The 12536-nt window shown below is 40.5% G+C and overlaps 1 protein-coding gene across 1 annotated transcript in view; it reads left to right on the plus strand.

The window, feature by feature from the left end:
- The window catches only part of syne1a (spectrin repeat containing, nuclear envelope 1a), a 232178-nt gene that overhangs the window by 133088 nt on the left and 86554 nt on the right, over nt 1-12536 (plus strand). Inside the window, exons 62-68 of the mRNA XM_034287789.1 lie at nt 427-599; nt 947-1100; nt 1570-1713; nt 3307-3471; nt 7628-7945; nt 9234-9389; nt 10642-10812. Of these exons, the coding sequence (XP_034143680.1) occupies nt 427-599; nt 947-1100; nt 1570-1713; nt 3307-3471; nt 7628-7945; nt 9234-9389; nt 10642-10812 (1281 nt within the window). The remainder of the gene's footprint in view (nt 1-426; nt 600-946; nt 1101-1569; nt 1714-3306; nt 3472-7627; nt 7946-9233; nt 9390-10641; nt 10813-12536) is intronic.

Below are 12536 nucleotides of genomic sequence, written 5' to 3' on the forward strand. Positions count from 1 at the left end.
ATCCTTGGAGAATTGATAATATATGGACCATTTGTAATCAGCACCGAGGTCATCGTAGTACTGAGTTCATATTTACTTGAGTTATTTTACCAGCAAAGGATCATTAGACATCACAGTGTAAGGACACCGATTAACATCCCACAACTAAGACGAGCACCATGCACAGTGGCGATGACATTGGGCATTGGGATTTCATATTCAGACCGGAGGGTTTAGTGCCCCCTACTAGCTGTACTCCACTTCCAGCAGCATCTGTTCTCCCATTCGGGGTGCGACCAGCACTGACCCAGGTTAGCTTCAGAGGCTGCGGGATGTACGGTTGATGCTGTTTCCCTCTGAGGCTCTCAGGGTTGAGCCCTGTGCTGGTGTTGTACGACTGACGCGTCCTTTGTGTTTAATCTGTGATGGTGCCTGTCTTTCCTCCAGGCCCTGCTGGCAGCCCGTCAGGAGAGGGAGATCCAGCTGAAGATGTTGCTGACACGTGGTGAGGCGGTCCAAAGGAACAGCTCTGCTGAGGGGGTGCCCGTGGTCCGAAAACAGATCCAGGACCTCAAAGACTCCTGGGATTCTTTGCTGTCGGCCTCCATTCAGTGTAAAAGGTCAGGAGCCATCAAGTCATTGATTCAACGCTTAGTCAATTTTTTTCCCCCCTTGAATCAGTTGATTGAACCAAGTGGTCAGAGGGGTTCAGTGTTAGAATAACAGACCATTGCCTGACAGAGACAATAAGCTTTCATTGTATCTGATCAGATAAGTACACTCTTAAATGCTATCTTATCTTAGCCCAGTCTAACCCTGCTGTCTGGGAAATTAATGTGTGTCCATCTATCTTATCATAGCCCAGTCTAACCCAGCTGTCTGGGAAATGAATGTGTGTTCATCTATCTTATCTCACCCCAGTCTAACCCAGCTGTCTGGGAAATTAATGTGTTCATTCTTGAAACAGTCAGCTGGAGGGGGCGCTGTCCCAGTGGACCAGCTACCAGGAGGATGTGGCTCAGTTTGTGGTGTGGATGGAGCGTGTCGAGGCCACTCTGGGCTGCTCCGACAGACCATACTCTGAGATGAGGGACAAGACTGCTAACCTAGGAAAGACCAAGGTACCGGACTTTGGCAAAAAAGGGCTTAGGTTTGAAATAACTAAATGGTTCCAGCCATCGTAACCAGGTAGTGTTTGTTGATTCTCACAATAAGTATGGATTCTCTTGGAAAATAAAACTTGTTTCCATTTAGAATTTTCACACTTGATTTTGTGTCATGAAAGATGTATCAACAACTTCAGAGTTGTGAAATCATTTTAATCTACATTATAACTAACATTTACAGTTGCTGTAGGGTTATTTTCCTGCTGTTGGAAACTGGATACAATTAAAATCCTATAGAATGGACATAATTACATGCTCCAGCAGTGGAGTAAGCATACATTGGCGATTTAAACACTTAAACCTTAAACCTTAAATGCAGTACAGGTTTCAAATACATGTTTTAAATGTCCATTGCAGGACAGCTCTCCTGTAACAGGAATTGAGATTGTATGTATGTATGTATATATGTATGTACGTGTTTTAGCTTCTATATGAGGAGGTACTGAGTCATAGCAGTCCACTGGAGACCATCGCCACAAAGGGATCCAACATGGCTGAACACTGCACTACCCAGCAGGAGGTGCGCAGTCTACAGGAGAGATATGCCACCATTACAGACAAGGCCAAGGTATCTACTCCTGTCTTCATCCTGGCCATTTGGTTGGCATTTTAACTGACCAAACTCAAATTCAAAGTAAAATATTGCATTATCTTTTTCGCAATAAGGAATTCCTTCCAATTAGGAAAATAAATAGAAAATGTGTTAAATATTTTTATTTCCATGGTCTGTCTGGTACGATGCAGACATTCAAAAAGCTCATGTAAATGCTTATCTAAGCAATAATTTCTCATGTTTGTAGTTTAATTTACTTGTAGTTTGATTGCATACATTTTCCAAGAAGTGTCCACACTAAATGTAATCTCAATTGACATTGCTTTTTCATGCTAGAGACCACTGCACCTTTTCCAAAAAAGTTGAAAAGGAATGTTTTGAGTGAGGAACAGAAGCGTTCAATTTGTAGTGGTCTCTGAATTTTAACCCTTCTGTTCCTCACTCAAAACCTTCCTTTTCGACTTTTTGGAAAGGAAAGAAAAAGGTGCTGTGGTCTCTTAATTTTTTCCAGAGCTGTATGTGTTGTAAGACTGTCAAGACCCTAATGCAATCACAAATCTTAATTTTGCTATTGCGTTTCCAAATTCCTCATTGCGACTTTACAACTTGTAAAGAAATCACAGTTGCATTTACTTTTAGTAATTTTTTTCTCATCTTATCTAGAGTGACTTACAGTAAGTGCATACATTTTAGAAGAGCTAGGTGAACCAACCACTGAGTTTAGTAGTAGGTGCATTCTACTCAATACGTTTCCATTTTTTTTAATTATAGTGATATCCTAATACTTTAAACCTATGCAGAACTAGGCATACAGTAGCTTGCTAGCAGTACTGTATGTGTGCAAGCCAGCTTCCAGCCAGCTTCCATGCTAAAGGGTTTTACATTCCATGTGAATTTATCTGGTCAGTAAGTTAGCCAGTGGACAATTTAATGTTACTTAGTAGTTCCTCTTCATGTCCAGCAACTAGCTAGCTATTTAGCTTTCTAAATAAAATAGTTAATATTTTAGCTACTACTTGCTCAATGAGTACCATCCAATGTCATTCGTTACCTGAAATGTAATTCTGTTTTGACACAATTTTTGCTATCACATTTTATTTCATATTTAAGCAAAGTAATCAAGTTGAGAGCTCATTAGCAGTTAAGCCCAGTATTACTGCACACAAATATAAAATACAAAATAATATATAACATTTATTTATCAAATTGGCAGGAATTATGCAGTTTCAATTGAGTACCAATTGATGCCAGTCTTAGACTTCCATATGTAATAGCCAAAACTATTAAAAACATAGAGTCAAATTCTAAGGAATGTTTAACCACTTTGTTTGTTCCGGTAGTTAATATCTGTAATTTAACCAAAATTCTATGAAGTGACACATTCAGTTTATTGTGGGAAACACAGCCAACTCCAATCATTACTGCGAGCCTACAATTAAATCTCTGATTGTCAAATGTCGCTCAGTGACGGTACATGTGATGACCTTTTTTATGGTACCCTTTGAGAAAGCCAAAGAACACTTCGGCAACCCATTTTACTGGGGGTGTATTCCTAAACTGGTAACCCAGCTGTTTGTCTTAGTGCTATTTCTCTGGCTTGTGTCTCAGGCTGCAGTCAGCAAGGCTAAGGAGTTGGTCCTGGCCCATCAAGAGTACCAGAGGGGTCTGCACATGTTTGAAGACTGGCTGGAGCAGGAGCAAGGAGCCCTCTCCACTCTGTCACACCCGGAGGGAGATGTGGACACTCTGGAGAACACGCTACAGCAGATACAGGTCAGAACAACACAGTTGGTTTGATAAGAAAAGCTACTGTAGAACTGTAGCACTGATCGGCTGTTTTGCAACGATCCAAACGCGTAGAGAGATTCTGACAGGTTTAACAATGACTTTAAAGGGAAGGTTCAACTTTTGAAACACATGGACGAGTTTCATTTATTCTGTGCAAGGCCTAATGTTATGAAATTATCTGACACACTTCAAACCAAGTATTATAGTAGAATCTCTTACCAGATAATATCTGTGGAATATTGCCTTGCCTCGTCGTGCTTCAGCTACTTCCTGTGCTGGCTTGGGGGCGTGTGAGTTTACTGACGGTAGAAGACTGGAGAGTGTGTTCCCTCTGGCACCTTATGATATTGACAACCTTGTTTAGCGAGCAGCTCAATAAGAATTATTTAACAGGCTCACCTGTTAACTGAAATGTATTCCACAGTTTTTAAAATTTTGGACTGTAACTTAATTTGTATTTTTTGCTTTAAATGCGTGTATCAGAAAAAGTGCAATACTCTAGGATTGGTAACTTTTTCTTGGAGTAAACTAATGGGTTTCTACTGTGCTTTTGCTAGTATGTGGTATATCGGGCAAATTTCACAAATGTAATGAACTTCTGAACAATAATTTAACAAACAAATGTCTGAAAATAAAACATTAGAAAATTATGAACTATTCAGTTATTCCAACATGAATTAAACCTCTACTTCATAGAACAATGCAATGGACAATATCAATTTTTTATTAAATATAACGCAGAGTAATTTTTTCCAACCATCCATTATTCAGCTCTGTCCCAGGCTATAATGAGCGTTCTTAGCATCTTACAAATTCATGAATGGAAACTGTTCGTCCCACTACAGCAAAGCTGCATTGCAAGCGGAAAACTACTCCAAAACACTTCAAACTACATTCAGTAATCTGTCGCAGTAGCATCAATTCTTTTAAACTGTACACTGACCAAACAGCTGGCCGAATTTGGTCTATCCAAACTGGCACTAGCAAAGTATTTCCTATAGCAGGGCTATTCAAATCCGGTCCTGGAGGGCCGAAACACTTCTGGTTTTTGGTTCTACCTGCTAGTTAATTGCCTTCACCTGGCAGCTCAGGTCTGAATCGGTCCCATATTGTCAGTAGAGGATAAAGTCAGAAATGTTTCGGCCCTCGACCAAAATGTAATAGCCGTGTCCTATAGCCACTCAACACAGCTTCTGTCCTTCAGCAATGACGTCATCGGGGTGGGAGTGAACTTTAACCTCCAGAAGCTACGAGAGGTGCAAGTTTCTCTAGCTGGCCCATTATTGTGAATATCGTCGGTGGACTTCAGTTTTCCATTACTGACATACGATTTAGTTAGATATATAGGTCTACTGACTCTTGTAAAAGCTTCTTAGGTGGTTAACTAAATTAAATCATATTAATTTGGTGTCTAACATTGTCTGATTAGCTTTGTTGACATCAGTTAAATAAAAAAGTTTAGTTTTGAGCTAAAGCCTCTGAGTCAACGTTTGTGCACCAAAAACAATGGACCAGATGGTAGGTTTACATTCAAGGGGTTTAGCAGATTAGTTCAGTTCAGATACACATGATTGAATGAATAGAGATGAGACAGTTTTTTCATGTTGCTCACGCTGTGGTTCTCAACCTTTTTCTGGGCCAGTTCCCCCCTATCCATTTTCCAGGTCCCTTACCATCCCCCATCGAATAAGATGTATGCTAATTGCCCTGAATATTAATGATTATTGTTATGATTATCATTATTGTTGTTACTATTGTTATCATCAAAGATCATCAAAAAAGCACATCAGTGAATGACAAACAACAGATTTATTAGTTTCCTAGGCAAAACAAACAGCAGCCAATCAAAAACAGCTAGCAATTTAACATTCAAATCTTAATTAAACAACAGCCAATCAGAAATGCCAAACATGAATCATTCTTATGAATTGTGCCAATGGAAAATAAGCTGGCACTTATCAAGGGATGAAAGCAGAAGGATTAACTTTCAAAGGCAATAAGTTAAAAACCTTTGAAAGTTAGTGAGAGCCCTGCGCCTTGTTGTATTGCAGTCATGTCAACAAAGCCACTTTGTGTTTTAATGTGCGTCTGAATGCTGGACGATAAGTTGCTTTCAGGGGATGTCCGACAGCGGAATATCCCTCTTGTAAATATGCAACCACTGTGATAACAAGGCGTTCATGGTGTATCCCTCAGAGAAATGAACGCTTGGGTAATACCAAGAGAGCGTCTATTTTCCAGAGTTTACACAGTAAACACCATGTGGGTGAAATTTTATAGATGATGCTCTGACATACCGTTCCCGTGAAGGCAGCATGGAGCTATGCCATAAGAAGCTGACAGAAACACTGAAGAGATGAAGATACACCATCTTGTCCAGTCTAAGTGGCATAAACTAGCAGTTTTTAATATTGCAGTTAGTTAAATTATTTCAATTAGTTGAAACTTTAAACTCTTATTGTTGTGAATCTTTGGTGTAAACTCGCCTTAAAACAAACACCCCCCAAGGGCACCTTAACAAACGCCCCCCTTCCAGCGCCACCTGTCGTCCTCTGAAAGTCCCCTGGGGGGCGGTAACGCCCACGTTGAGAAACAGTGCTATAGATGATGCAAAAGCCTCATATTTAGTATGTACAACAGGCCTAAATAGTGCATTTTGGATTTACAATCACATTATGAAACTCAGAGTTATGAAACTCTTTTGAGGGCTGGCCATTGGGTCCCTCTGGCCTAGAACGTCTTTTCCAGTTAATTTTTGAAATGTAAAAAAGTCTCCAGCACCCCAGGAGTTATGAGGGGGGCAAAGTCCGGGAGATCAACCAGACATCTTGGAACGAGTTCAGCATCAGGGTCATTCATGTTCTCCAGCATTGGAATCAATAGTTCCCACTCATTGCAACAAAAGCATTCCGTTTGGGTTGGTATTAGATTGCATGATCCACAGCTACACCACCATCCTCCGGACATTCTGGGCAAGGGTTGGGATTAACTGGTTCACTATCTTCCCCATTGACCACTGCAGTGCTAGCCTCTATTTTGGTCAATTCATCCTCTGTGTATTCTCGTTCGCACAAGTAAGGTTCTATCCCCCGGAAAAAGTGAAAACTTACAACTTATTTTCGAAGAATGCATTGTCATGTTCTTTGAGTTAAACAACACCACTAGTCTTAGTTTGGAGGGTTTTGGAGTTGTTTTCCCGCTTGCAATACAGGTTTGCTATAGGGGGAAAAACAGTTTCCTTTCATGAATTTGGACGATACAAAGAACGCTAATAACAGACTGGGACAGAGCTGAATAATGGATGGTTGGAAAAAATGACTCCATGTGCATTCCGGAATAAGTGAATTTTCAGAAATATATTATTTTTGGATTAACTATCCCTTGAACGATGGCCGGCTGGCCCAGGCCAGTAAGACCTAACATCGGGGCAAGTAGACAAAGACAGTCACTGGCCCCTAGGGGCTATTGCTAAATTTTCATTGAAATTCATAGTATCGTATTAACACGTTTGCTTGTCATCTTTGTTACTCTTCCTCCTTCGATTTTCCCTTGTTCTCACAGTAAAATGTGTCTGTGGCGCTTCTCCCCCACCCTTTTTGGCCAATAAAATTCTATGGCTTGTCTGTTTGGACCAATCATAGTACATAGTGCATTCTAGAGCAGGACCCAAATTTAGTATTATACGAGGCAAAGCAAAAGCTGTAACTTTTGTTTTCATGAAAAGAACAGGTTCCATGGGTCCAAAACGATAATGGCAAGGGACACAAACGCCGTTCATTCACATCATATATGCAAGCATCTTCATGAAAAGATGATAATGATATTTATAGTAGCTTATATTTGCATCATATTTATGTAAACAGTAATTGCTTATATCAGCTCTCATGTCTCATATCACATGTTAATCTGTGGTATAACTGAATATTCTGATATGATATTTACATACTATATATCTGTAAAATACAATTATATTATGTTTTTTTTTTTTGTTCAGTTTGGGATGGTAAAAATACAGTCCGGGCCAGTACATTTTAGACCACCTGGCCCAGTAGGGCCAGTGAGAAAAAAAGTTTGCATTGGACCCTGTTTATACAGCATCATGTTGATATGTTACATTGAAACCCGCCTTCTCCCTGAATAGATCCTCCAGGAGCGCTGCTCCCAAGGCCAGTCCCTGCTCTCTTCAGTTCTGTTGAGTAGGGAGGGGGTGATCTCGTGGGGTGCCCCGCAAATCGAGGACAGAGCTCTAGACACGGCCCAGCGAGAGTGGGGGGCCTTCCAGGCCAGGCTGGGCGAGACCAGGGACTCACTGGGCTCCACTCTGGGCAGGCTCAGGCAGATGGGCCAAAAGTTCCAGAACCTGGCCCTGTGGCTGGACAACATGGAGGGGAAGGCCAATATCCGTGGTCATCGCAGATCTGACAGAGCCACCAAAGAAGCCCAGCTGAAGCAGCTCCAGGTTGGGGGAGGAAAGAGACTGTGTTTTGTCTGGAAGCTGAAAGATTTTTCATGTGCTGCATTTTGATTTGAGGTCATCCGAATTTTTAAATAACGATACCGATTATTTGTAGACCATAAAAGCCAATAGCGATTAATTGGCCAATTATAATTTTTTTCAATAATTACAATTACAACAATTCTGAATGAACAATGAATGCTTAATGTAATTTCTTAACATAATAGATCTAAAATTCAATTTAGTTTAAAATAAATAATTTAATAAATTAAATTATGCAAAAGAAAATGCTAAATAAACTGCTTGGACCTCAAGAAAAGAGTGCAGTTTCTACCATGTGCATTTGTGCCAATGTTTCAGAGCTAATAATCTCATGTTGATAGTTGACCAGTTGACCAGTGTAATATAATACATTCACAAAAAAACTAAGTACTATACGTATTTACCTAAAGTAGCCTCAGATGGTTTGGCCTGCTATGAAATCGTTCTTGCACCTCATCAGTACATTTAAAATGTATTTCTGACTGACAGAATGACATTGGTCACTAATACGGTCAATTATGTACATTTTCATAAAAACTTTAATTATTTCAGTGAAATACGGAACAATTACGTATTTTGCAGGACACATGTAACATTGCACATCCTTCAATATGAAATAATCATGTAACGTTCTGCCGATTTAATTGTGAGGAAGAAATGGTCTTCAGTTTGCAACCAGCACCATTTTGGTGCCGTTGATATAGGCTGTGATTTGATAAAAAATTAACTGGCATCTAAGTATTTATATGCAATGCAGTATAACCTAATTGACCTAGTAATATCAACCATGTGTGGCTAACTAGTAATTCTCTGATGATTGACTGTTTTCTGAAAGATGCATTTCAAAGTAGCTAGCAACTTAACCTGGCGTCCCTGCTACCACAAGGTCCTTTTAATGCTACATCGTTTGACAGGTGGTCAGACTGCCACACAATCTTCTTGTGGATGGCTGTCATTTTAAAACGCGCTTCCCAATCAAAGACGTATCAGCCATAATCAGTTTACAACTGTAAACCAAACCATATACTGTTATCTTAACATCTAATGCCATAATTGAAGCCACTGGTTTGAGACCATTGAGTACCTTAGTTAGTGACCTAGTGTCGTCCCGTGGTCTAACCTGCTGCACCAAGGGCACATGGACCACTGCAGTATGGCTTCAAATCCGGCCAACTCTTCTTTCAGCAACAAACTCCAAATACTCTCCCAGTTTCCTGTTTAATAAAGTAATTGTAATTCTGTCTTTCAGCTTTGGCAGGAGAGTTTGTTAGCCCGACAGAGTGAGGTGGACGGGTTGTCCGCCCTGGCCCACCAGGTGCTGGAGGAGACCCACATCAGCAGCCGGGTCAGCGCCAGAGCAACACAGCTCACAGCCCGGTACCACGCCCTGATACTCAACGTACAGGTGAGACAGTTATCCCCAAATAACCGTATTTTCTGAAATGTACTAAACCATATGAATGTACCGGGGATCATTGTGCTGCTGAATATTCATAAGATACCACGGCATGGATTCCTCTCTCCCTGTTGTCTCACAAAAGATTACTTTTATTGTGTTATTGGTGTACTGCAACACCGCAGAGGAAAAGCTCTGATGGTTCAGTTGAACACAACCAGTACACTCAGAATCACTCTATTTGTCTGCCTCTCTTGGGAGAACTAAAAGAAAATCAATGGTGCTCCCCTGGTCTGAGGCGTAGTCTGTAATGAAACGCTACAGAAGGCAATATCACACTTCTCAGACTGCCGGAGTGGAAGGGCTGTTGCCGGCGGTGCCATTGATTTTTACACCTGCAGTAACACCTCACACTCTCACGTGCACGCGTGTCCACAGTCTCTCTCCAACACACAGGCAGGGACGCATGTGCATACACGCTCGCGCTGCCTCCCTGCTACCCGCCCTGGCTCTCCTTTCTCTCTTTCATAAACACTTCCACACATTTAGAATGTAAGTAGGATCCCCAGCATTACCCTATCCTTAACCCTAAACATAACCCCTAATACCAATTGTATGTATTTTGCCTAAACATGACCCCTGGAGCTGAAGAAATATTTTTTGTGTTGTGGTGACATTGCAACGGAATCCATGTCCAGGTTTTTCTTGATTCACTATTCTTTCAGGGATTATACATCCCCATGAGGATAGAATTGCCCCCCCCCTTCTACCACCACACACACACACGTGCGCGAGCGCGCACACACTCACACTTAGATTGATGCATGTAATTATTTGGTGTGAAACGTGTGGCAGTCGAGCCTGGGTGCGGAGCTGTTACCTCTGTCTTGGTCTCGGCAGTAAAGGTGTGCACTCAGCACTGTCAGCTAACTGGAGCGCCATGCCACGCGATCTGCAAGCCAAGTGGGTAATGCGTCAAGCGCTCTGAAATAACCGCTCATACTGTTCTGGTGTCTAAAGTACTGGATGTGTCAACAAATAAACGGAATCCTCACAGCTTTCATTGACAGAACATGAGACAGTCGCCAAATAAATATTATGTCCACAACATCAAAGATTACCGTCTGTATGCATTATTTTAACACACAAGACGCCGCAGGCCAAGGCATTAGGAAATATAAAATCTAAAGTATGGATGTATTTGGAGATTTTCATTGTTCTGTGTTCATGCAATTACTCTGATGTCATTCTCATACCGAAGGAGAGCATCAAGCAACTGAAGGAGGAGCTCGGGAGCATTGAGGAGGCAGAGAAACTGTGTGTGTCCTTCTCTGATTGGCTAAAATCCGCCCAGAAGAACTTCAGAACCGTGACGGGCAGCACAGAGCCTCTAGACCGTGTTGCCATGGAAAAGAAAATGAAGAAAGTAGAGGTATGTAACACAGATTCACATAATGGAGTATGTTTAGCTTTTTTTATGTGTTCTAACATTTATATTGTGGGCAAAAGTATTGACACCCTTGCCCTTTCTTCAAATAACTGAAATTGTCTCAAAAAAAATATGTTGAAATTGACCGAAGCATTTGGTCTCCCCAATTCTTTATTTAACTGTTAATATTACAGAACCTTTGTTTTATACAGTGCTGCTTGAAAGTACATGAACCCCTTTTGATATTATATGTTTTGCTTTGTTTTCACCATGAAATCTTTATTTAATCATATCTGACATAGGTTTATAGCTACCCAAAAGATTGATGAGGAATTAGTGCAGGTGCAAAAATAGGTGAACCCCAAGTTGCACTCGTTAAACTAATCAGGTGGGTATAAACAATTGGGTTCCAAATTAACCAATCGAAGGAGGAATCTTTAGGAAAGAGTTTGGATTATTAGAGACAAGGAACCTGGTCTGTTTGGTGTTACACATTCAGGTGAATGTGTATCAAGAGAGGAACCAAGAGAGAAACCAGCCTCAGAGGGGTGACCAGTCCTCTTCTGGCTGTGCCGGGTGAACATTTTAAGAGTATAAGTTGTAATAATAAAAAAATGTGTGTGGGCTGAGTCCAGAGTCTATTAAACCTAATCCAGGTCAGAAGCATGACCAGATGGACAAGGACAGGGACAATGTAGAAAGTGCATTCCTTAGATCTACAAGGATTTACAGTGAAGAAGGAGAACTGACCCTAGTCCCCTGGCACAATAATATAGCAGGGTAAGACCTTGGGGCTAAGACAGGGGGGTCCAGTGACAATGTGGCCCTACCCAGGGAGGCCCGGACATAGCATTATCTGAATGATGTGCAAGGGTGCAATACCTTTGGCCACAACTGTATAATATTAGTTGCAAAACATAGTCATACAAAACGTCTGGAATGAGGCAAGACACAAGCTGTAAAATAATTATTTTACAACGATGCAAATGGAAATGTCATTGGTTTGTTTCTTTAAAATTCAGAACATTTGCCATAAGATTGTAAAGTTAACTTTGCATGAATTAAAATCAGCAGAGAAATTGTTTGGACCATCAAAATCAGTGTTTTACAATGGTCATCTCAGATTCCGGACTTAAAGTTCAACATAAATTCAAATATAATAGAAATAACACTTACCCTAAGTTGTTCCTGAAGGGACATGGAGTCATTATTCACCTCTGTCCCAGCCTGGAATTAGCATTTTTAGTATTCATTAATTCAAATTCATCCAAATTCATCAATTGAAAATGAGCAAAAAAGACGCATTGCAAACTAACTCAAACTAAGTCTGTCTTCTAGCATTGATATTTTTTTTTTTGACTGCATACTTAAGTAACAGCTGGCAGATTTTGGTGATTTCAAACTAGAACATAAAACACTGACAGGTTATTTGAGATAAACAACACCACTAGTCTAAGTTTGAAGTTTTTTGGAGTAGGTTTCTGCACGTAATACAGCTATTGTAGCTCTGGTTTCACAGTTTAATTTCATGAATGTGGACCATGCTAACTAATAATGCTAATTCCAGGCTTGGACAGAGTTGACTCCACCAAGGATTCACAAAACATTGATTGTATGGGGTACTAATTATTAATTGAAACCTACGTTTAAAAAAAAACATTATATAGAGAAGCTTGTGTTATAATGAATATATGTCTCCCCCTTAAGTTTAAGCCCAATTATACTAA

The sequence above is a fragment of the Esox lucius genome, chromosome 18, assembly GCF_011004845.1.
Source record: "Esox lucius isolate fEsoLuc1 chromosome 18, fEsoLuc1.pri, whole genome shotgun sequence".
Classification (NCBI taxonomy): Eukaryota; Metazoa; Chordata; class Actinopteri; order Esociformes; family Esocidae; genus Esox; species Esox lucius.